Source organism: Mastigoproctus giganteus, chromosome 3 (genome assembly GCF_048544385.1).
Source record: "Mastigoproctus giganteus isolate SK-2022 chromosome 3, ASM4854438v1, whole genome shotgun sequence".
NCBI lineage: Eukaryota > Metazoa > Arthropoda > Arachnida > Uropygi > Thelyphonidae > Mastigoproctus > Mastigoproctus giganteus.
In genome coordinates, this window is record NC_143577.1 from 180242918 (window position 1) to 180270396 (window position 27479).

The window sequence follows — 27479 nt, forward strand, 5'->3', positions numbered from 1 at the left end:
CCGTAAAGGCAGAGATACACTATTAACACCTCACATTTTACTAAAGCACATTTCTAGGGGTTACTACCATAAAACAATAAAAACAATTTCCAGTTGCGTTTCTGCTAGTGGAATCTGCTATAAACTGGTAGTAAACTCGATCTAATTGCATTTGGGATTATACCGATTGCTGGAATTGTATTGGTTTTTACGTTATTATGGTAAAATGTGTTTCCCCTTCACTGATATAAAAAAACATAAATACATTTTCGGAATCTTCTCTTCATTCCTATCGTGTTGCGTTCGGTTGGGGTGATTCTGCGTTCGACTGCCATTTCTTGTAAACACAAAGGCGAATCGTGCATAACCAAATTCAGTTCGTGTTATATAAGATATTGTTACCCTATTTATAAATCGTGTATGATCGGATTCATGTAGTGTAAACATGTGTTATAGGAGGACTGACTGTATATATAATTTTATTTTATTATTTTATTATTTAAGATGTTAGTTATAGTGTTAGAGTCTAATAGTGTAGTTATAATAAAAATTTAGCAGGTTATAGTGTATACCGAGAAACAAACCGGTACGATATAACAGCCCAAGAAACATAAAAACCTACGTAAGCGCCTACGGCAACCTGGAAAAAAATATATATGCAATATAACATAAGGAAAACCTTACATATCAAAATTATGTTAATTATAGGTATATAAATACATTAAAAGGGACTTTTTCGAGGGCTAACCCTCTCAATGTATCAACCATAATTAACGGGCTATCCGTTTCTGTTGTCATCGTCCAGCATAACAGTGTCCGGAAGATAGTTAGGTAGTATATACTATCATATACCTCTCGTATATATATATATATACAGGCGCCTCCGTAGCCAGGTGGGCAGGAGTGGCAGTGCGTAGCACACACTTCTTGATTAGACTGGGGTTCGAGCCCGTGACCACCAAATACGGAGGATGCGGAAAGGTCAGGGAATAACCACCGCATATCGCTGGAGCAATATGGCCTTAGTTGCTAATGCTCCTAAAAACCAAATAACAACAACAACAACTCTCGTATATGATACGAGATCTCAGATATGCTATCATATACCTCTCGTATAAGTTTTACCTCTCGAGCATCGTTACAGAATTGATGTCTTCAGCTGGTAAGTACGCCGCTGAGGGCTGTGGAGATTTAGAATGGGTCGGCCGCTCAACCTTACGAAAAAACATATTAATGGATGACTGGACGGTGTCTTTTTTCTTTTCATTATAGATTTCTTTGTTGCAAGCAAGCATATCATTCACCCCTCTGTTAACTTTTAAGAATCGTTTGCTGTCAGGATTCATCTTCTCAAATCTCGGCATTGGCGACGCAATTTCATGAAATGCCATTGCGATCTCTCTCTCTGGTGATGAAGCATTTTGGCTCCTCATTTGGTTCATCTTGAGCTTCATCAGCATTTTCTTTTTTTCACTATCGCTGCCTGCAAGTCAATAAGTTCTTCGTTAGATAATTTCTTCTCTCCTTCCTCTATTAATTCCATGTCTTTGGCATCAACCTCCAACTGAAGTAGCTCTGCAACCTTTACATATTTTCTTCCATGTGCCATTTAAACAACTTTTAGTAATTTCTGCCCAGGCCTTATTAATGTTTAAGATGGCGTGGTAAATATTGTAAGATTTCCAAAAGTCTCTTAATATGAAATTTTTCTCACTGTCTACTGCAGACAATGCCTGAGCAAATATTGTGCGTAAATATTATGCTTTTAAATTCAAAACAACACCCTGATCCATAGGTTGGATGAGCGAAGTCGTGTTTGGCAGTAGAAATATGACTCTCACGCTCGAATTGAAATCATCTAGATGCGTAGGATGTCCAGGAGCATTATATAACAGAAGCAAAATCTTGAAAGGAACGTCATTATCTTTACAATATTTTTCAACCTCGGGAATGAAGCAGCATTGAAACCAATCTCAAAGAGAGATATTGTTATCCAAGCACTCTGGTTCAATTGGAAATGCACGGGTAGGGTGGCTTTATTAAATGTACGAGGATTTCCAGAATGGTACACAAGCAGTGGTTTTAATCTGTAATCTCCCACTGCATTAACCTCAAGCAAGAGCGTGGCCCTATCTTTTGACGCCTTGAAACCTGGCATTGTATTTTCCTCTTTAGCAGTGTATGTTCGATCTGGCATTTTTTTCCAATACAGAGCAGTCTCGTCAATGTTAAAAATATGCTGTTGAACAGTTGCCTTCATCAATAAATTTTTCCAACACATCACAAAATTTCTCTGCAGCTGCAGAATCGGCACTGGCGACTTCACCGCATACTTTAATGTTGTGGAAATCAGCGCGATGCTTGAACTTATTAACCCCCCCCCCTCCTGGTTGCTTGCCACAAACTTCTTCATAAATACTTCTTGCTTTTGCTTGAATGGCCATTGGACTCAGGGGCACTCGCTTCTGAATCTGATTTTTCATCCATATCATTAATAGCTTTTCCATCTTCAATACAGCACCTGAATGCTGTTTCGTGATCACTGTTGATCTTAAGTGCATTGATCCTTTGATGTGTTCTTTTATACATGCACTGTCCTTTAAAATAGTATTCACTGTTGAAGCAGCAAGACCTAATTACCTTGCAATAGATGACAAACTTTGTCCTGCTTCGTACTTCTTAATCATTTTCATCTTCATTTCTAAATCAATATTGTTTTCATTTCCTGACACTGTTTGAAATTTGAAAATTTGTTTTTTATATGATTGAAGATTTCAGTGAAGGGAACACATTTCACCATAACAGTGTATAAACCTACCACAATTGCAGTTATAGAGATTATTGCACCTATCAATTATCGCCATCTTCCTCGCTTTCATCGAAGTACCTGCCAGTGTATACTATACTGGACTTCAGCCAATATCACTATGTAATTATTTACCTGTGTTTACATAGGTCATTTAGGAAAAGGCCTTTTGCTTCGGGTTCCATAATGCATGAGGAATATTGTTACATCCAAAAGAGCAGGATTAAAATATTTAACTGAAATATTTACAAACTATACAAATATTTAAAATATTTAGAAAATACTAACCACAGTATTTACAAATATAGAATATTTATTAATATACAAAAAAACATTACAGTGGAACATCAAATGTTAGACATTGAATCACATGCATGAGGTTGGTGAATGTTATGGAGGCAGCTGTCAATAATCAATTGCATTTCTAGTGATGTAATTGCCTCGCCCTCTGCTCCCATTGGCTTGAATAAATATCACTAGGAGGAAAACTTTTTTAATGTCTAGATAGATAAAAAAAAAAAAATTTCTCTATATAAATGAGGGGAAAAAATTACCAGCTTTTAAAACATCATGAATGACTATGTAGTGATGCAATTATTTATATGGTTTAGACCATAAGGCAGGGTACAATACATTTACATCATAAAAAGGATGAAGTCAAGTATGAAAAAGCCTGAATTTTATTTAAATGAAGGATGTTTTTCATGTGAGGATAATTTTTTAATAAAACTTGTGTTAATTTTAATTACTTTGCTGGTATTTTTGGATCATCATCTTGGCTATCCTGACTGCCATTGCTCCTATCCAAAAGGACATCACTTTCAGTGTCAGATTCTTCTTCAAGGTTATCTCTTTCACTGCTACCATTTTCTGCTTCTGAGCTTCTGCAACTTTCATTAGCTTTATAAAATAAAACCAAATGAATAAAAAAATTATTTCAAAATTCCTTTATCAGTGTTTTAATAAAATGAACACCTTATATTTTATGTTTGCTTTACTTCCTCAGAACAGAAATGAATACAAACATAACTCATCTATTTTACTTGCCTAAACTCTAGAGTCATCACACTTTAAATATGCTGAATGACAGAAATCATTCACCAGGTTTAAACCTACTGCCCATGACTAACTTGCACCCTGCTGAGCCTCTCTAATTACTTACAGAGCTCTTAGTACCTTACCCTATCTTACCCTAATATATATATTTTCTGTCTGATTTGAGAACTAATGTGGGTCAGAAATGAAATTTTAGTCCAAATTGATGTGGAGGACAACAGTCATATACATGACCACCCTCATTTTGAATCTAGTTTCAATTTTAGAGTGTAGCATTTTTGTTCACTGGGAAATCATGTGTGGTATTGTAATCTCATTCTTTTTTTGGTATGCACTGATTCTAGAGTCCAACGTTTCTGCTCATTGTGTAATCATGCAGTTTTTTCATTTATTTATGATCACCTAAAATAATTCTTTTACAATGTGGCATTGTAAAAGAATTAGGGTTGATGGTTGATGTGCATGGGGAGGGGGTTAAGACCACTGCCATGACTTACAAAAAAGAAGAATTGGTGGAAGTAAATAAAAAAGAAGAATTTATTTGGAAATAAATAATTCTGAAGATGGAGAAAATGACAGAGAAATTTACAGTGTTGAATATATTGACCAAGTCATGCTAATGATATGTACATAAAACAAAATCACTATATCTTCACTGATCAATAAAATTTAATAGTTTAACTCTTAAGATGGACAGGGCTTTTAGGCAGTTGAGTCATAGTCACAGACAAGAGTAGCTTATCTGTGTCAAAGACACAGAGAGTTTGTGGAACAACAAAACATCCGTGAATTATATGCATTCCTTCTAAAAATGAAAGTTAGATTTCTCTCTATGAAGGTTGAAGTGTTTGCATTTTTGCTATTCTACAAACTAAATACTGTATTTTTTTATAACATTAAAAGTACTGAAAAAAAATATTTGTAAGTCAAAAGGAAACTAAGGAAAATACTGATCTGTTGACATTGTAAACTACTTTTATTATTACAGACCATATTCAAATCAGTAAGGATTTAGAAAAAGTGTAACCATTGAATATGGGATATTTAAATAAATAAATTTTTCTGTTTATACTCCGGCACGACAACCAAGTCAGTAGAGTTTACAATAAATCGTCAATACAAATATTTATCGTATTTAGTAGTCAAGCCCGTGACTACTAAATACGATAAATATTTGTATTGACGATTTATTGTAAACTCTACTGACTTGGTTGTCGTGCCGGAGTATAAACAGAAAAATTTATTTATTTAAATATCCCATATTCAATGGTTACACTTTTTCTAAATCCTTACTGATTTGAATATGGTCTGTAATAATAAAAGTAGTTTACAATGTCAACAGATCAGTATTTTCCTTAGTTTCCTTTTGACTTACAAATATTTTTTTTCAGTACTTTTAATGTTATAAAAAAATACAGTATTTAGTTTGTAGAATAGCAAAAATGCAAACACTTCAACCTTCATAGAGAGAAATCTAACTTTCATTTTTAGAAGGAATGCATATAATTCACGGATGTTTTGTTGTTCCACAAACTCTCTGTGTCTTTGACACAGATAAGCTACTCTTGTCTGTGACTATGACTCAACTGCCTAAAAGCCCTGTCCATCTTAAGAGTTAAACTATTAATATTAATAGCAACTTGTTATATAGTTGTTTGAAAGTGGTGATGGTGCATATACATATTCTCACATTTTTGGCTGATGGCTACGTTTCATCATTTTATCTAGGAGTGCAAGATCTAACTTGTTTCCTCGGTGCTAAAATTTATGATAAGTAAATTTATTGTATGTGTCGTCCACACAATAAATAGGTTTATAGACTGTATAGATTTTGTTGCACCAGCATACTCTGACTGCTATCATTAACCACCCTCCCAACCTTTTTATTGCAGCAACTATGAAACACATTTGTATTACTTTGTATCACAATCACTGAGGCTTATCACAGACATCCTAATGAGTATGATAGTTTAGGGCTTGCTAACCAAGAGTATAAAATGCTGATTGAACCGATATTTAGGTCTGACTTGAGATTAAGTGGACTGAATTTTGGTGAAGTTCAATCATAGTGTCATAACAACTCAGCTTCACAATGATGAGACTGTTAGTAACTCTGGGTATACCCAGGTGCAAGGTTTAAAATGCTACACCTAGTATACTGGAGGTGACTACCCGGGTGAGAAGCAGGGATGAATGTGTGGCATCCACATCATAAAAAGAATGCCACAAGGCATTCTTTTTACTATCAGGTACATAAACCTCATCATACAGGGAATTCCACCCACCAGTTTACATACTGAGGATTTTAAGTGGTGAAACTCATTTTCAGTCTCTAGAGTAAAGTTCTGGAATTCTTTATTTCTCTCTCACTCACTCTCTCTCTCTCTCTCTCTTCATGAAGTATGAGTGATCTTCTACAACACCACGTAAAAGTTCATTCCAACAATCAACTACCTACTGGCTGAAGACACAACTATCCCGCAACCACCCTTTCTCAATTTGAATTTATGCCTCATTAGCATTAGTTGAGGGACATGATGCAAGAAAGCAAGGTTATATAGCATCAGCCAAAAAAAAAAAAAAAAAACACCTTCCTATTTCACTCATCTGGTCACTCCATATGTTTGTCTAGTTCAGCCTTAAATTTATTTAAGTTATCAACTTCCACAACAGCAGAGGGAAGTCCATTCCAGCAATCAACTACCTATTGGCTAAAGGCAAACTTCCAACACATCTTGAGCAAGCGGAAGTATCCCATTAGCATTGAGCCCTCAAACCATTCAAGGCCTTATACACCTCAATCAGATCACCTTGCAGGTCTCCAGATGCTGCAACTTGCAGAACTTAAACCTCTCTTGGTAAGAGCACCCCTTTGTTCCTCTCACCAATCTTGTTGTCCTTCTCTGTACTCGTTCTAGCAACTCTACATCCTTCCTAAAATGGGGCCTCCAGACTTGTACACAGTACTCAAGGTGTGGCCTGACCATTGCCTTATACAAAGGTATAATTAGCTCCTTTTCTCTGCTAGCAAAATTCATATATATCATTGACAAAACTCCATGGCCTGCTCTAGCAGCCTACCTCTACTGCTCAGGTACGTTTCTCTTGGGTTATTGCTACACATATGCAGTACTTTGCATTTGTCAATGTTAAACTTCAGTTGCCACTTCTCAGTCGATCTGCCTAACTTTCCTAGATTCTGTTGAAGTAGTATACTGTCTTTACTATCATAAATAATCCTGCCAAACTTTGTATTATCTGCAAACCTGGACATTAAGCCTGATATACATTCATCGATATCATTGATAAATACACAAAACAAGAATGGGCCCAGCACCTAACCCTGGGGAACTCAACTAATAACATTCATCCACGAAAAGCAGTGCCCATTTATTACCACTCTCTACCGTTTCCTACTCAACCATCCCTTTATCCATTGCAGCAACTTCCCTTAATGCCATACCGCTCCAATTTGTAAAGCAGTCTTCCATGTGCAACAGTATCAAAAGCTTTCTTGAAATCCAAGTATATATCAAAATTATTTTTTGCATCCAGTTCCTTTGTGACCACATCGTAGTATTCATCAAATTGGTAGAGAAGACTTCCCCTTAACAAACCCATGCTGTGTGTGAACTATTATTGAAGTCTTGTCTAGGTGATCCTACATCATTTCTTTAACGAGTGATGCCATTATTTTCTCAAGAACTAACAGGTCTATAATTATTTGTGTCACCCTTTGAACCCCCCTTTGTCAACTGGGGATACCTTTACACATCTCCAGTCCACGAGGACCACCCCTAAATCTAAGGATGCTCTCATAATTATGGCTAAGGGTTTGCTAACTTCTCTCACTGCCTCCTTCAATATAAATGGACAGATTCCATCTGCCTTTTATGTTTAACTTCAACAATAAAAACTTATGTATGTGTATAGTCTGAACAAGAGGAAGGATTTTATCAACTGAGCTTACTAAATCCATTCAGAACCTTAAAAACCTCAAATCAGATATTCTTTCTGGTGTCTAGTCTACAGGTGATTAGAATTTAGAATTGACAGAACTGAAGCCATTCCTGGTAAGAGCATCGTTTTTTTCCACCTCACTAATCCTTTTTTTTTTTTTTTTTTTTTGTTGCTCCTCTTGGCACCCACTCCAACAGATCCACATACTTCTACAGACGGTATGCAGTACTCAATATGTTGTCTAATTATAGCCTTATAGAACAGGATAATCAGTTCCTTCCCCCTACTGACAAAATTCCTGTATATCACTAACAAAGCACCATGGGCTGTCCTGTCAGCCTGTTTTCAATGCTCAGAGAACTTCATATTTGACTGAAAAATTAGCCACAGATCTCTTTCAATATCCAATACCCTGAGTGTGGTAGTACCACACATTTAGTGTGTTAACCTGGGATTACTGCTACCCATATGAAGTACCTTGCATTTGTCAACATTAAACTTCAATTGCCACTTCTTCAGCCCATTTGCCTAACTCAACCAGCTGAGTCCATGTAACTATATAATAGATGCCACCTAGAAGGTCAAAATTGTGAACATTAGAATTATTTTCTAAAACTTTAACGTCTCAACTACCTCAGTCAGTGTAACTAGAGAACTGATGTCACCTGGAATTCTAAGACATTACTAATTTCAAAAGTCTCAGTATGGATCAGTGTATCTAGAAAACTGATGCTACCTAGAATTGAACATCAAAATCACCAAGAAAAATTACCTCATTGTTAGAAAAGTTACACTGCAGAAAGTTGAGTTTCAAAGAAAGGAAATCAAGAAGTTCTGATTGATTGGTGGAGTTTGGAGAACAATAGAGGCAACAGATAAATTCAATAGAATGGGGAAAAGTTTTTAAATGAGAGGAAGTTAAAATTAAGAAAAATCTGGCAAGGAGTAACAGAGTAGACATACACACAAGTAACCTCATTTGAAGGACAAGAATCACAGAGTAAATAATTAGGGCAGTTGAGGTGAGTTGAATTAAGGCAGTTGATAACTGGGATTTTGTAAAAAAAAAAAAAAAAAATAATAAATAAGTGGGGTATGCAGACTGTAGGTTTTAATGGGCATTATTTGAACAGATATTTGAACTGAGACCACACATATTTGTGAACTGGATGAGGAAGTTTAGGTGAAGTTTAGCCTTTTGCAGATAAGTTTGTTCTATTAGTTTGACTATTCATGATGCCATCAGCTGATAAAGTAAAAATAGAGGGATACTGTGTTGGCTGAATTAATGAAGTTTTTGGATGTGGTGTACACAATGTAAGGAATAATCAATGTTGTGATCTGAGCTGCCTAGTCCTCTAGGCAGCTCAGATCACAATTTGGTAATGATCGCTTCTCCAACGGAGTCTCTCTCTCTCTCTCTCTCTCTCTCTCTCAAGGCCTTTATCAGCCTAGTGTCACTTGGCATTACAGGAATGTGAAATGGAATAATCTGCATGAATTCTATTCTTTCATTTTCCTTGGCTGGATTTCTGTTTTAAATCTTGATCCCAATATTTGCTCAGATTGCGGGAATAAAATTATTTTCATAGGGATGAAACCCTTTATTCGGCAATCCACCCTAAAATGTCATCTTTTATCTAAATGATGGTTTTCCAATAAAAGTGCTAAAGCTATTCAAAATAAGAATGTGACATATCACAATTGGCTTTTATCCAAATCTCTAGCTTCAGCCTAAACTAAAGCTAGCAGCAGTTATAAAATAGCTATTAATCAATTCAAACTTGATTTTAACAGAATACTTGCTTCTTTTCTATATGGTAGTCAAGCCATATCAAAACTATTGGTGACAACTTCTGCCCATCTTTACTTCCACCTCTAATTACACGATGGTTCCATTGCATCCCCCCAGCTAAAGATAAAGCCAACTTAATAGCATTCTACTTTTATTCTAATTCTTGTATTGGCAATCTTCATAAACCAGTCCTTACCATACCTAATACACACCACTTAATAGCTCCTGTGGCCTTACAAGGATTTCAGAAGAATTCAGAACAACCTTGATGCCAAGAAAGCTGAATGTCCTGAAGGAAGGCATTTCTTCACTTGATATCCTGTTCTGTTTAGTCTTTTTACACTTTCTTACCGTGCTGGTGTGTTTCCTTCTGCTTGAAAATATGCTTATAACTGGCCATTCCCCAAAAAAAGATGACAAATTTTCACAAAAATCCATCAGCTGCCAACTCTTAAACTATCTCAACTTCCTCCACCTGATCAATTATATCCAACATGGATTCTGTCAGTGATGATCCACTGGTAGATTGTTTGGCATAAAGGTCTTCTGGACAAGTTCCCATCATGATGATTGCCAAATGTTTGTTGCAATTGGAAATCCAGTGTTCCGTCTGACTGTTCATTGCAGGTTTTTTTTTTTTTTTTTATGAAAACCCCAAACACGAAAGGTATCAAAACCTATACTTAGTATAGGTTTGATACCTTAGTATAGGTTTGATACCTATACTTAGTATAGGTATCAAAACTTAGTACCGTGCATGAGTTGAAGGAGAAGTATTGGGGGGGGGGGGATGCCGGAAACTTTGCTCTAGAGACTAAACATGGGTTTCACCACTTCAAGCCTCCAATAAGCAAAGTGGTGGTATTTCACCGGTTGATGAAAGTCATCTAGCACCTTAGAAAATGAAAAAGATCTGAGCGTAATTGTGCAGTCAGATATGAAATTTTCTGAGCGGTGCAGACAGGCTGCCAAAGCAGAGCAGGTCATGGGATGTTGTCAATGATATACAGGAATTTTGCTGGAAGGGAAAAATTTGCCGGAAACTTTTCTCTAGAGACTAAACATGGGTTTCACCACTTCAAGCCTCCAATAAGCAAAGTGGTGGTATTTCACCGGTTGATGAAAGGCATCTACCACCTTAGGGTAAGGGTAAACTTCACATGACAGATAAACACACTGGGGAACACCACTAATAACATTAATCCAAGATGAACAGTGCCGACTGATAACAACTCTTTGTTATCTCCCACTCACCTATCCTTTGGTTCATTATCCATAGCAGTAAATTGCCCGTAATGCCAAACTATTCCAATCTGTACAGTAGCCTTGAAAACTCTAATGCTGTCACTACCACATAACTCCATTTCTGTTTAGATAGTTCTGCATTATTCTTTAATCAGTGACTATATTATTTTCCATGGAACAGAAGTCAAGCTTAAAGGCTTATTATTACGCACGTTACTCATTGAGCTGGGGATACAATGTATCCCCACATCAAAGGGTAAAATGAGATCACTGTATCCATTGTACCTAATGCTTCTTTTAATACAACTGGATAGATACCATCCAACCCAGGTGCAATTCTCTTATATGGAAAAACATATAAGAGAATTACCTCTTGAGCAGACAGAATCATAATTTATGTTTAGCTTCAACAACTTTTCTTATGCTTTCCTCTGAGTTATCACAAAATTGTTTAGTTCCCTGAAATTTGATATACTTCTGGCATCCAAATTCCTAAAAAATTCATGTGTGTAATAAACAGATTCAAAATTATTATTAGTAGTAGTTGCGGTATGTGATGCAAGAAAGCAAGCTTGTAAAGCATCAGCCAGGACAAAACCCCTCCTCTCCAATAATTTAACTAGTTCTTTCTTGAATTCATTCAAACAGCATACTTGAACAACAACAACAGCAGATTGTTCTAACAATCAACAACCTGCTAACTAAATTCAAATCTCCACACATCTATTCTGCAACCATCCTTCTTCAATTTGAATTTATGTCCCCTTAAAGTATGTAGTCTAAGCAAGAGAATAAACACCTGATTCAGATCACCTCACAGGTGCGTAGTCTCTAGACACTGCAATTTGTAGAACTGAAGCCTGTCTTAGTACGGCTGTCCTTCCATTTCATTTACAAATCTCATTGCCCTTCCCTGCACCCATTCAGATGATCTACATCCTTCTAAAGTGAGGCTTCCGGACCTGTATATGTTACTCAAGATGCAGCCTAACCATGGCCTTGTACAAAGGGATAATCCTTACTATCTGCTAGCAAAGTTCCTGTATGTCATTGACAAAACACCATGACATGTCCTGGTAGCATGTCTGCATTGCTCAGGGAACTTCATATCTGACTCTGTACTCGTTCCCCCAGGTCTTCTTCATTTTCTAATATCATGAGTGTAGTACCACACAGTTGGTATGTTAATTTGCGATTACTGCTACCCACACAGAGTACCTTGCATTTGTCAATATGAAAATTCAACTGCCATTTCTCAGCCCAACAGCCTAATTTTTTTAGATCTTCTTGTAGCTTATCCTGATTACTGTCATTACCGCCCTGCCAACTTTTGTATCGTCTGCAAACATAGAAATTATGCTTCATATACACTAATGAGCCAAAACATTATGACCAGCAAGTCATTATGCAAATCGAAGCAACTGCAGGTGAATTACAGCGCGTGCACAGGTCAGGACACGGTATAAAAAACACCTGATACTGAGCTCTGTTAATAAGTATTACTCTTGTTCTTCAGATGGGAAAGGCAGCGGACTTAAGTGAGTTTGACAAAGGCCAAATTGTAATGGTCAGATGAGTGGGTCAGAGCAGATCCAAAACGGAACAGCTGGTAGGGGGCTCACGGTCAGTCGGGGTTAGTACCTACTGAAAGTGGTACAAGGAGGGGAAACCCACGAACCGCCAGTGAGGTGTTGGATGACCATGGCTCATCGATGCTTGAGGTGAGCGAAGGCTCGCCCAGATGGTACATGGCAACAGAAGGGCGACTGTGGCACAACTCGCCAGTAATTGGAATGCTGGTGGCGGGAGTAATGTGTCACAACACACACAGTACACCGAACCCTGCTGAAAATGGGGCTGCTTAGCCACAGGCTGCTCCAAGTGCCCATGATAACACGGTTCACTGGTGACAGTGCCTACAATGGGCATGCGAACATCAAAACTGGACCTTGAGTGGTTGGAAGAAGGTCGTCTGCTCCGATGAATCAAGTTTCCTGTTGAACCATGTTGATGGCCAGGTACATGTGCATCGTTTACCTGGCCAGGTACATGTGCATCGTTTACCTGGGGAAGTGATGGTGGCTGGATGTACTGTGGGACGAAAACAAGCCGGTGGCGGAGGTGTCATGCTTTGAGCGATGTTCTGCTGGGATACTCTGGGTCCAGTCATCCATGCACCGGGCATTCTGATGTCTACCACCTACCTAAACATCACTGCTATCCAGGTACACCCTTTCATGGCAACCATCTTCCCCTCTGGTGGTGCCATCTTTCAGCAGGATAATGCGCCATGCCACACCGCCTGGATTATTGAAGACTGGTTCTTGGAACATGAGGAAGACTTCCAGGTATTGCCCTAGCTTCCAAATTCCCCAGACATCAATCCCATCGAGCAACTGTGGTTTGTGTTGGAACAGCAACTCTGATTTGCAGCGTCTCAACCATGGACCTTACAGGAGTTAAAGGATCTGCTGATTACGTGTTAGTACCAGATACCACAAGACTTCTTGTAGCATCCATGCCTTGGTGAGTATGAGCTGTTTTGGCCGCATGCAGAGGCCCAACATCATATTAGGTAGGTGGTCATAATGTTTTGGCTCATCGATGTAATTCATCAATATCATTAATTAATAAAGAAAACAACAATAGTTCCAGCACTGAAATCTGGGGGAATCCACTACTAATAACATTAGTATTAACAGTGGCAAATTAATGAAAAGGGGAATGCAAGAAGTTTGATAAAGTTCTGGCATTCTCCTCCCTAAAGAATTCCTCATTTGTGAATATAGATCCAAAAACACCAATTCAGCATGTCAGCAACCTGAGAGGGAGCATTAACAGTTAAACCATCAACATCAAGTGGCCCAATGTGAATCAACCCCTTCCGTCTACTGTTAATATAAGTAAAGAAGTCTTTGCTGCTTTTCTGGGATTATTTGCCAGAGACTTCTCATAATCTGCCTTGGCTTTCCTAACCTCCTTTGTGACTTGATTACCAACTAGTTTATATCTACCATAGGCTTTGTATTACCTGATAATTTATATGTATCCCATGCATTTTTCTTGTCTGCTATTAGCCTCATAAGTTCACCTGACATACATTTAGGAAAACCTTGAACACTATTTCTCAGTTGGTATAAAAAGCCTAGTAGCATCTACAATTATTTCACTGAATGCTTCTCATTTAGAATTGCTGTCAGTAACATCATTAGTTGGTCTGACTGTACACAATTAAAAAATTCCTTGAGACCACTCTTTTATGGAAGCAAAATCCTTTCCCTTTACAGTACTTCTATCTTTATGCAGATAGAATATACAGGGTGTTTCAGTTAAACGTTTCAAAACTTCTAAGAGGGGTAGGGTACATCCTGACAACTCGAAATCATATAGCAATGTGGGGTCGGAAATGCTTTCCTGAAGCGGTGTTGTACACAGAAGCACCATAAAGAAAAGAGACCATAAGTGAGAAATCGTTTTAATAATACATGAAAAGAAGCAAAAGGTACATGGATTAAAGTAAGTGTTCGAAGTTTCTTCCACGGGCTACAATGCACACCTCACATCTCCGACGCATGGACATCCAAACATTCTGGAATACTCCAGGCGAATTTCGAATTTCTTCGGCAGCTACTGCGATTCTTGCAACCAGCTCCTCAGCATTGTCAACAGGGGTGTCATAAACTAGCGATTTCATATGACCCCAGAAATAAAAATCAAGACATGATAGGTCGGGTGACCGAGCAGGCCAACGCACGGGACCACCACGTCCGATCCACTGCTGACCAAATGTGACATCCAGGTAGTTACGAACATCTCCGCTATAATGGGCAGGGGCTCCATCGTGTTGGAACCACATTGTCTGTTGCGTCGATGCAGAAATCTGTTCATCTCTCAAAAGTTGTGGCAATACTTGCTGCAGAAAGATCAAGTAGATAGGTCCGGTTAGACCTATCTACTTGATAATCCATGTACCTACGGTAATCCATGTACCTTTTGCTTCTTTTCATGTATTATTAAAACGATATCTCACTTACGGTCTCTTTTCTTTATGGTGCTTCTGTGTACAACACCGCTTCAGGAAAGCATTTCCGACCCCACATTGCTATATGATTTCGAGTTGTCAGGATGTACCCTACCCCTCTTAGAAGTTCTGAAACGTTTAACTGAAACACCCTGTATATATATATATATATATATATATTCTATCTCGCTATATATACATATATATATATATATATATATAGAGAGAGAGAGAGAGAAAAAAATCTTTATTGCAACACAGATGATGATTATATAATAGTGTAGTTGCAACTACCCGTCACAGCACAGTGGCCAGGGGTTGACAAAGTAATATGAAAGCAAGGATGCCTGAATAAACCAAAAGGATAAAAGCATAAAATAATAATGAATAAGCAAATAATAATAAATAAGTATAGTTACATACATTAAGTGAGTATAAACACCCATTACAAAATAAATATCATAAGAATATACATTGGATTTCGTGATTATATACAATGGATGGAGTTGAATAATAGTGTGCATTGATCGGGGTCAGGTTACAATAGTGGTGGCCTTCACCACCCACCACAGGGTATTTTTTTCCTGTATTGTTGATCCTGACTAAACTTGTTGAAGTCGACATCTACATCCTAGATGTGTGCTAACATCTGCTGAGGAAGGAACTGGTCCAATAGGTGAAGGCGTGTTCGAAGAATAGTATAGCTGTGGAGTTTCTTGCAGATGCGCCACTGGGATTCTCCATGCACAGTTGTCCCAGAACAAAGGAGAGGAGATGAGACCATTCATGAGCTTGACTGTAATGACGAGTCTCCTATCATCAATGAGCCACATAAGCCTTGGAATGTCAAGTGTGTTGACCATAGTGGTGGTTCGGAGATGGGGAAGTAGGTTGAGCTTGTGGCAAGACCACTTGAGGAGCCAGTACTCGGAGGAGAATGTTGGTTTGGTGTCAGATGCTCAAATCTCTGCAGCATAGAGAAGTGGGGGATAAGCAATTATTGCAATGTATCTGACCACTGTGGATTTGTCTGTTGCATGTTGCAGGTGCTGCTTGCATAACCATCTCAGTCTGGTGGCTTTTGTGAGAAGCCTGTCTACATGTTGGCTAAACAAAAGCTTTGGGTCGAATCTGATCCCTAGGTCAATGCGATTTTGAACAAGTGGTATCGAAGCTCCATTGAGGGCTAAGTGGAGTTTTGTTGGGTTTTGTTTGAGCGAGAAAAACCATGGTTTCTGACTTCTCAGGATTGATGCGTAGACCAAATTGTTTGAGGTACATAGATATTGATGAGAGTGTGGAGGTTAGTTCTTTTGAGATTTATACAAATTTGTATGTATTCCATGTATTTTTCTTGGTGTGTATATATATATATATATATATTATTATTCTTTTGTATTATCATTCTATTGTGGTTTAACTCGTCTTTGTTCTTCATTAATGTCATTGTTTTTCGCCATGATGGCTAATTAAACATTGTCCGTGCCGGTGTTTTTTACCTAAAGATATTATAGTTAATACATTACTGGTCTTTAAGCTAGCCTATTCTCGGTTATCTTAATTACCCGTGGCCTATACATTTATTATATATTATTATTATATATTTATTATATATTATTGAAAAAAACTGTAAGAAAATTCCATAACACTTATTGATGAAAAACTAGAAAGAAATTAAATAAAACTACTATAATAGAATATTAAAAATAAAATGCGAATTGAACCATCATAATACAAAAGAATAATTATATATATATATATATATACAGGGTGATTCACTACCAGTGTGACAAACTTGCAGGAAGTGTAGGGGGCACAAAGACAAATTGGAATCACATAGCATTGCAGGGTTCGAAATGCCTTCGTCATGCGGTAGAGGATGTTGAACGGGAGGTTGCGTGAACAACGATCCTGCGGGAAGTCAGCATTTGCGAACCGTTTCTCTTGAAGAAATCAAGTAGCAAAAGTCCTCCGGAGAGGATAATCCGCAGGCTCCAATGATTGGACGCATTGCATATGGTATGAACTCATTTGGTTTGTTGACAGTATCCTCCATACAGTGGATTGGGAAATACCCAATTGTTGGCCTATCGCTCGAGTAATCGTACTCGGATTGCCTTCTGCAAGACGTAGGACATTCTCCTCATTGTCTAGCGTCCTTGTTGTTCGCTCTCGATTCATGGTACCTCTCGTGAAACAACCAGTCTCACGTAACCTTCTGTGCACACGTGCGAAAATTGTATGATGAGGAGCACACCTGTGCGGGAAACGTTCCTGGTACAAGCGCAGAGCGGCGCGCCCGTTACAGTCTGCAGCTCCATACGCGAGGTGCATGTCGGCCAGTTCAACGTTTGAATACTCATCCATCCTACTGCCTCGGGAACTGGTTCGCAAATGCTGACTTCCAGCAGGATCGCTGTTCACGCGACCTCCCGTTCAACGTCCTCTACCACATGACGAAGGCATTTTGGACCCTGCAATGCTATGTGATTCCGATTCGTCTTTGTGCCCCCTACACCTCCTGCAAGTTTGTCGCACTAGTAGTGAATCACCCTGTATATATATATTATATTTATTATATATTTATATTTGATCATTGTACCGGTATTTATATACCTGTATATATATTTATTATGATCACTGCCACCTAGTGGTTCTTTTATCTGGAGATTCGTAATGCATGAAGAGTCACTGCTCAAAATCATATCAAGTATATTGCTTTCTCTCATTGTCTCTCAATATTCTTGTGTAGAAAACAGTCATCGAATTGATCTATTCCATTCAAATAAATCTTTCTACCATGTGAATGACAAACTGACAACTTCCAGTCAATATCTAGAGAATTAAAATCCTCCATTATAAGACATTCTGCTCTACTGGCGCACTCTATATGCATTAGTTTAGAAATGGAGGAATTACCTCTATAATGTCTTGTAGAACACTTCAGTGCTGATACTCTCCATTGTTGAATAACTATATAAATAGATTACATGTATTCCACACCTTCGTAGACAAAATTAATAATCCAACGCACACGGAATCGGACGCCCACAGACCTCAAAATACATTGAATTACCAACCCTAATCTTTGAGTGAGGGAATACAATACATCTGTATTTTGCTAGCTTTGGAAATTAGTGACCGTCACAGAAATAAACTAAACAGGCTATCCTGGATATCTGAAATTCCACGCTAATTACCCCGAACCACCACTCTCAACTTGCAGCACAGCTTCCCAGCCCAATTTCACTAATCAACAAATTAAATTCCATAGTATCAGATACTTCCACTTATGAAGAAGTCAATCTTTTTTTATTTTTTGCAATTTAGTCAACCAATATAATAAGACTTTAATGACATAATGGAAAAACAATTACATTATGATGGCCCAGTTAAAACAATTAAAAGCTAGGACGTACAATATACCCACAGTTTTTGGTCAGGTTAAACTACATAAGACAGGTTTCCTAATTCGTCCCATCATTTCATACAAACATTCTGCATTCTCAGCATTAGCTTCCCACATACATAATATAGACAAACCATAAGTTTGGAATAAAAATCAACGATTCGCTATTTAACAACCTAAAAGATAAATCACTTAATGATAATGACAACCTATTTTCCATAGATGTCGCCTCTTTATATGCCAACGTGAACGTTGCATACACCTTGAACATTGTCTGGGACATGCTAAACAAAGACTCCCTAACAATTAAATATAGTAAACTCCCAATTACAGCTATTTTTTGATCTGATAAAACTTTTTAATTGAAGTCAATTACATCATCTTCCAAGATAAAGTTTTATGGGCTGGGGTTGATGTTTCCCATATGTAGTACTTTACATTTGTCATAAACTTCATTTGCCACCTCTCAGCCCATCTGCTCAACCTTTCCAGATCCTGTTGCAGCAGCATAGTGTCAGTAGCGTCCTTGACAACCCTGCCAACCTTCGTATCGTCTGCAAACTTGGACATTAAGCTTGATATACCATCATCAATATCATTTATAAATACAGAGAACAATGAAGGACCCAATACTGAACCCTGAGGGACTCCACTAATAACATTAGTCCACGATGAGCAGTGTCCATTGATTACCACTCTCTGTCTTCTCCCCCTCAACCACCCCTTTATCCATAGCAGCAATTTGCCTCCAATGCCACACTGCTCCAATTTGTGCAGCAGTCTTCCATGTGCAACAGTATCAAAAGCCTTTCTAAGATCCAAGTATATAATATCAAAGTTATTCCCTACATCCAATTCTTTTGTGACTACATCATAGTATCCAATCAAATTGGTCAGGCAAGACCTTCCTTTAACAAAACCATGCTGTGTCTGAGCTATAACTGAATTCTTGCCAAAATGATCCTACAGTGCTTCTTTAACCAGTGCTTCCATTAATTTTCCTGGAACAGAAGTTAAACTCACAGGTCTATAATTACATGTGTCAGCCTTTGATCCTCCTTTGTGAATTGGGGTTACATTTGCACTTCTCCAGTCTGTGGGCACCTCCCCTGAGTCAAGGAAGCTCACATAATTATGGCTAACGGATTGCTTACTTCCTTTGCTGCCTCCTTTAATACAACTGGATAGATCCCATCCACCCCAGGTCCCTTTCTTGTATTTATCTTCAACAATTTCTCCTCCACTTGACTCTCAGTTATTAAAAGATTCTCTAGCTTACTGCTAGAGTTGAATACACCTCTGGCATTCCCCTCGCTGAATAACTCCTCATGTGTGAATGTCGATGCAAAATATTCATTTAGTTTGTTAGCTACCTGAGCAGGGTCATCAACAGTTGACCCATCGATATGAAGTGGACCAATCTGATTCATCCCCTTCCTTCTAGAGTTTACATAAGTAAAGAATTCTTTGCTATTTTTCTTCGCATCCCTTGCCAAGGATCTCTCGTAATCTGCCTTCACCTGCCTAACCTCCTCTGTAAATTGGTTACAGATCAACTTGTATCTATCATAGGCTTCTGTGTCACGTGTTAATTTGTATGTATCCCATGCATTTTTCTTCTCTGCCATATGCCTCATTAGTTCATCTGACATCCATTTAGGCCTAAACCTTGAACAATATTTCTTAGTTGGTATGTAAAGCCTAGTAGCTTGCAAGATAAGTTCTTTGAATGCTTCCCATTTTGAATTTGCTGTTGGTAACATCATCAGTTGATCCCACTGTATAGAATTTAAATACTGTCTCAGTCCATCGTAGTCGCCTTTACAAAAGCAATACCCCTTCCCTTTACCCCTAATGGTAGTTACCTCTTTGAGTAACTCCCACTTCAGAACACTGTGATCACTGCCACCTAGTGGTTCATTTATCTGCAGATTCTTAATGCACGAAGAATCACTACTGATAATCAAATCAAGAGTATTACTCCCTCTAGTTGCCTCCGAAACATGCTGATGTAGAAAACAATCATCCAATAAATCCACAAAAGCCTTGCTAGTGTGTGAGTGACCAGCTCCCAAATTCCAGTCAATATCTGGGAAATTAAAATCCCCCATTATAAGACTCTCTGATTTACTGGCCCACTCTATTTCTCTGTACAGTTTCTTATTATACTCATCAGAGTCATTAGGCCTATAGCACACTCCTACTCTCAATTTTGATCTCCCAATGCTTATGTCACACCAAACTGACTCAACACTGCACTGTCCAGTGATGTCGACTGGCTTCACTTCCTTGGATTTTATGTGTTTCTTAACTAATAGCATAACTCCTCCTCCCTTCCTATCCTGTCTATCCTTTCTGTAGACATTGTACTCCCCAAATTCCAGTTCTGCATTCCTTATATCTGTGTGACACCACGTCTCTGATATCGCAACAATATCTGCCTTTGATGTTTTGAGCAATAACTCAAATTCATCAAATTTATTTACTAAACTCCTAGCATTGGTGTACATGCAAGTATAAATGCACCTGCTCTTCCTCTTAGCCACCCTAACACAACCCATATGTTTACTTGTACCCCCATGATTCCCTGCAGTCTCTGTAATATCCTGCATCTTATTTTCCAGGCTGCTGCTCATTCCAATGAAGCAGTGCAAGAATTACTTTCTCCTCTGCCAGTGGCTACTGTTAATCTATTAGTCCTTTTATTCCCCCCAATCTAACAGTTTTCCGACTCACCTATCACTGCCTTGATAGCATGAGCAAGCATTCTTGCACCCTTTCTATTTAAGTGTATCCCATCCCTGTAGAAGCAGTCTCTCCTGTTAACAAGTACAGACCAGGCTGAAAAAAATTCTACCCCTTTAGGAAGGAGAGGGTGGACAGAAGAGGTAGTGGGGTCATGCTTCTTATAAAAAGCAGTCTGAGCTTTCCTGGATTCAGACATTTTACATGATAGCATAGAATATGTATGGTGTGATATAGTTGGAAGCAAAGGTATAATGAGAGTAGGAGTAATCTACAGACCAGGTGATTGTGAAGATTAAGATGAGAGCCTTAACATGCAAATGAAATGGGCAAGAAAGCGTGAATGTCTTATTATGGGTGATTTCAATTTTCCTCTAACTGACTGAAGCATATGGGAAGGAAACTCAACATGGGGGACAAAAAAAATTTTAAATCAACTAGATGATTGTTATTTGTGTCAATATGTCAGGGAAAGTACTATGAAAAAGAATATTCTAGATCTGATCATCACCCATGAATCAGATGACATAATAGGGCTAACAGTACAGGAACCAGTAGCAGGGAGTGATCATGGAGTTCAAGGGTGAACGATGTAGCAGTAGTTAAAGCCAAAGGAATGGGTTATAATTTCGGAAAAGGAAATTACAATGGCTTAAGGTGCTACCTGGCCTCTATTAACAAGATAGATATCTCACAGAGGGAATACCATTGAATTATGGTATACCTTTAAAACATTAAGCCTTGAATGTGTATATACCATTAAAAAAATACTCCATGAGGAGGATTCCAAGTTGGATGAATAATGAAGTTGCCAGATTACTTTAGCAGAAAAAGAAGGCAAGTTACGGAGTAATAAAAAGTACTGAAACCTAATAACAGCTACAAATTGATCTGTAATAATGACACAGAAAAGGTTAGGCTGCCAAAGGAAGATTATGAGAAATCTGTAGCAAAGAGCAGGGATAAGGAATTCTTTACATATATAAATGCAAAGAAGAGAAGGCCAAACCAGATCTGACCCTTATGTAATGGTCGTGGGATAGTATTAGATACTCCAGCTGATTTTGCAGATGAACTCAACAGTTACTTTGCATTGATATTTACGGAAGAAAAACCCATTATGTCAATGAGAAATTATGGGAGTAAAGTTGAAAAATATATAAATAATTATATTGAAATTTCACATAATTACTTAATGAAAAAACTTTCAAGCCTACAGTCGAATAAGGCTCCTGGGATTAATGGAATATATCTTATAATTTTAAGGGAAGTGACAAGATATAACCATTGAACCATTAAGGCTAATTATGAGAGCATCACTAGACTGAGGAGGGATTCTGTTGGATTGGATAAATGCCAATGTATAGACAATATATAAAGGCAGTTCTAAGAGTTTTAGTGGGAAATTATTGGGAAATTACAGACCAGTCAGTCTAACTTCAGTAGTAGGAAAAATCATGAAGGCAATTATCCCTTTCATTCAATTCAGGATCATTGGATAGAAATGGAATTCTGAAGGATACACAGCATGATTTCATAGAGGAAAATCATGTTTAACAAATCTGGTTAGCTATTTTGACAGGGTCACTCGTGAGCTGGATTTAGGGAAAAATTTTGGCATTGTTTATTTAGATTTCAGCATGAGTGATTACTTTATAAGCTGGAACAGGTTGGAATCACAGAGAAAATTATTAGATGGATAGCAGAATGGCTTCAGGGCAGGACGCAGAGAGTTGTGATATATAGTTATTCCTCAGATTGAGTTAATGTAAGAAAGAAGTAGGGTTCTCCAAGGATCAGTATTGGAAACACTGTTGTTTTTGATTTCATTAAATGACATCGATGAAGGGATAGAGGGTGTGATGTCTAAATTTGCAGGTGATGTAAAGATTGATAGAGTATTTAATGATCACTGCCAAGCAGAGCTGCTGCAAAGTGATATATATATATATATATATATATATATATATATATATATATATATATTTTTATTGCAGGCAGTGATTGGTTACATGATTGCCTGATGCAATAATACCCACAACAGCGACAATGCTAGGGGTTTAACATTAAATAACTTATACAAGAAAAATTACTTAAAACATATATTAGGACATAAAACGAATAATTACATATTTTACATATAAAATTAATATTAACATGTGAAATGAAGACACATGAAAGGACGATGACAGTCACTCGGTTGAAGACGAAAGCTGGTCCCTGATGATGTGTCTTCTGTACGATTTGTCCTCTATGAACTTTTTGTAGTCCACATCCATCTCCTGGACACTGTGGAGCATCTCCATGGGCAGGAATCTATCCCCTATTCTGAGCCTCCACGCCACAGACTGCAGAGAAGGGAGGGCTCTTAAGGGTTTTGGGGGATCCTCCAATTGCACATCTGCCAAAAATTTGGCGTATTGACTTCACCCGCTATCATTTTAATTGACACAAGCAAGCGGAGGGCAAATATCCGTTTGGAGACTTTTCTGTAATTTAGAAGTTGGGTGATATCTGAAGTATGTATGAGTGGTGGCAGTTTATGCTTGAAGAGGATCCACCGAAGACGCCAGTACTCATCAGATGCAATGGTTTTTAGCGTGGTTTTCGTTGCCGACGCCCAGATTTCTGACCCGTAGGTGATGGCTGGCTGCAGAAACCGGTATATGTATTGGAGCGTGTACTCAGGCTCTCTGACATGAAGGAGGTGTTGTTTGGCAAGCTATCTTGCTCTGAAGACCTTGTTGTGAATGTCTGCAACATGGTGTTTGAAACTGAGTTTAGGGTCGAATATAACGCCGAGATCTTTGTGCTTGATGACTGGGGTGATGGGGGTTCCGTGGATTTCCAGGTTTAGTTGCGTTGGGTTTGATTTGAGGGAAAATACCATTTGTGCAGATTTTTTTGGATTTATCTTAAGAGAGAACTGTGCCAAGTATGTAATCAGATTCTTGAGGCTGTTGATAATGTTTCCAGAAACAGAATCAGGTCGGGCGGTCCCGTTGATCCGATAGAGGAGCTTCAAGTCGTCTGCATAACTGATAAATTCTGTTTGCTGACACAGGAATGGGTGGATGGCAGCCGTAAAGAGGAGCCCTGAGAGAACTCCGCCCTGGGGTACACCTACACAAACTTTCCTTGTGAAAGATTTTTTATTCACAGTCAAGTGAAGGACCCTGGTCGTAAGTAGCGACTTCAAGAATTCCAGTATATTGCCTTTTATCTGGTATCCATCCTCACAAAGTTGCAGGAGCGGCTGGATGTCTATGCTGTCGAATGCAGATTGGATATCCAGATAAACAATTGCCATCTCAGCCCTATCTTGTAGAGTCCCCAGAATGGTGTTGGTGGTTTGCAATAGGTTTGTAATGGTGGACCTGTGTTTCAAGGCATAGTGAATGTATGGTGGTTCACATGGCAGAACCTGGTTGGTTAGGATAGGAAGAAGGCACTTCTCCATGACTTTGAGGAGACATGAGGCTTTCATTATTAGCCTGAATTGTGAAATTGATGTCGCTCCTTGTGTTTTGGGGATTGGTCGGACAATATATTGATTCCAGGCTATTGGGAAACTTTGCGTTGTGAGGATTCCATTGAAGATACCTAGGAGTGCATCAATGATGAATACACTGATGCTCTTAAGAATGAATTGTGGGACCCCATCATATCCAGTGCAAGACGTTGGTGGGATATCATTGATGGCCTGGATAAGCTCTCTTTTTGTGATGATGATGGAAGCGAGGACATCTCGCTGACAACTGTTGTGAATGCTCTTAAAGTCTGATGCTGACTTTGGCTTAAATCTTGTAATGTAGTCTAGCCATTCAATTGGATTAAGTTGTTGAGGGAATTCATCATGCCTTGCCTTAAACGGTGCTTTCCCGATCTTGATTGTTTTGTCGATATAGGCTTTAATGGCTTGAGATTTGCTTCTATTGAACTGGGCGCGGGCTTTGAGTATGCAATTCTGTCTAGTGGGTCTAATTTTGCTTTCCATTTTGCACGTAGTCTTTGTTTATTCCGAAATTTAAGGCTGAGATCTTGGGTCCACCATGCTTTGCTTCGACGGGAGATTGAAACTGTTTTTGACGCTGCAGTTCGGGCAATAGACTGCAGAAAGCAGGTAAGAAAGTGCAGCCCGAGCTGTGGATCACATTGGTTTAGGGCTTCCCAAGGAAAAATAGATGCTGCGTAGCAGTATTTCTCTGGATTGAGGAGAGAAGGGCTAATCACTGTCTTCTTAACTGGTGCCTGATGTTGCCAGGATGTCCTGGGAGTGATTGGAAGAATGAGGCCTACTGGTAGATGGTCTGACATGAAGGCTGTTTCCGGTTGGCTGTCAACGGTGAGGGTGTCTGTTGCAAATATTAGGTCTAACGGGTTAGAGCCTCTGGTAGGGGAAAAATTCTGGAAGGTCAGACCTACTGATGCCAGATTAGAAGATAACAATTTGCGAAGACTGTGTTGGCCTGAGCTAATATTAAAGTCTCCACACACAAGTAATGTTGCTTTAGGGTGGCATTGATTAATGATCCAGTTGGAGATCTCTTGTAAAGTGTTCTTTACTGTGGGAGGGGGGATGTAGACTGTGCACACGTCAAGACAGACTTCAGGAATGGTCAGAAAAGTGGCAGTTATGCTTTAATTCAAAGTGCCAAGTCTCAGACATGGGGAATAGTAACCCTAAAATAACTTAATATACTTGGTGGAGTTGAACTAAAGTCAGCAGTGGAAGAAAGGGTCTTGGGAGATATGGTCAGAAATTAAGTTCTCTAAGCATTGCAGACAGGTTACAATGAATGCCCATGCTGTCTTATTAATGATTTATCAATGATCAAATATTTACTAGTAGAGATAAGAATGTCATAATCCCACTATATAAGGCTATTGCTTTTGTGTTTTTTTTTATGTAAACCCCAAACACGAGAGGTATTAGAACCTATAGTACTTAGTACCGTGCTTGTGTTGGAGGTGATAAGAAGAAAGAAGATATTTGTTGACATTGGACTTGAACTTCTGCAGACTGTAATTTTCAGGAAATACGTACGAAGGAAGGTTCTTCCAGAAAACGGCAGTTGAATGAATAAACGAGGAAGATGAAAAGTTGGATCTGTGAGTTTGGAGTTGGACAGCAAATGGATGTTGGCTGGTGGAGGCACGTGTTCGGACTGTTTTGAAAGAGAGAGCGGGAATTATAGAAGCCAATTCAGGAGAACAGTGCCCATGGAAGTATCTGTAGAAGAAGCATGCAGCAGAAACAGTACGTCGATGAGACAGTGAGTGGAGAGACTTTGTTAAAGATGAATCATTAATTAACCTAACTGCCCTCTTCTGAATGGAATCGAGAAGCCTGAGAGAGGTTTTGGGGGCACCACCCCAGATGTGGGAACAATATTCCATGGCAGGGCGGATTTGTGATTTATACAGAGTGAGCAGCTGTTTGGAAGAAAAGTAACGCCAAGAGCGAAAGAGAAAACCAAGTTTTTTAGATGCAGAGGAAGCAATATTTGTAATGTGTTTGTGCCAAGAGAGATTAGAAGTCAGGGTAATCCCCAAAAGAGATATATCATTTTGCATAGAAATCGGAGTGTCACTAAAGATAAGCATAGGAGTAGAAGAATCCTTTTTTGCAAGATATAAGACAAGACTGAGTTTTAGAAGGGTTGAAATCAACTAAGTTGTCTTTGCCCCACTGGAGAATTACCTGAAGATCGGCATTTAAGGAATTGGCAGCAGATTTTCGAGAAGTTGAAGCTGATTGAGCAGGACAAGGTTTCTCAAAATGGAAAGTGGAATGCAATGTGCTATCATCTGCAAAACTATGGATAGGATTTCCAGTCAATGGAAGAAGGTCATTAATACACAAGAGGAAAAGAGTGGGGGAAAGAACTGAACCTTGGGGGACACCGGCATTATGGGAGAAGTAAGACAGAGAACCATCTACCATCACCCTCAGTGAGCGATCAGAGAGAAAACTGGATAACCAATTACTAAAAACAGTTGGCAAACCATAAGATGGAAGCTTGTTTAGAAGACCTTCATGCCAAACACGATCGAAAGCCTTTGAGACGTCAAGAGCAACTACTTGTGTTTCACCGAACCTTTCCATTGAATTAGTCCATAAATGGGTAACATGAGCCAGAATATCTCCAGTGGATCGACACTGATGGAATCCATCCTGGCGAACGTTGATCAGACGGAAGATTTCTAGGCAGTTTAAGAGTTGGCAGTTAATTGATTTCTCCATTACTTTAGAAAGAGTAGAAGTAATTGCAATGGGACGATAATCGGATGGGAGGGATTTGTCACCCTTTTTAGGAACTGGCTGGATATGAGCAAATTTTCAAGCAGAAGGAAAAACACCTTTGGTAGTTTAAGAAAGTGAAAAAACAGGCGGCAAAGAATAGGAGTAAGTTCAGGAGCACAGGTTTTGAGAACAAGTGGAGAAATACCATCAGGACCT

At 38.6% G+C, this 27479-nt stretch overlaps 1 protein-coding gene across 1 annotated transcript in view; it reads right to left on the bottom strand.

Moving 5' to 3' along the window:
• LOC150088444 (serine/threonine-protein kinase D3-like) overlaps positions 1 to 27479 on the bottom strand; it is a 550939-nt gene that overhangs the window by 312428 nt on the left and 211032 nt on the right. Inside the window, exon 9 of the mRNA XM_090370161.1 lies at positions 3535 to 3685. Coding sequence (XP_090226287.1) covers positions 3535 to 3685 — 151 coding nt within the window. The remainder of the gene's footprint in view (positions 1 to 3534; positions 3686 to 27479) is intronic.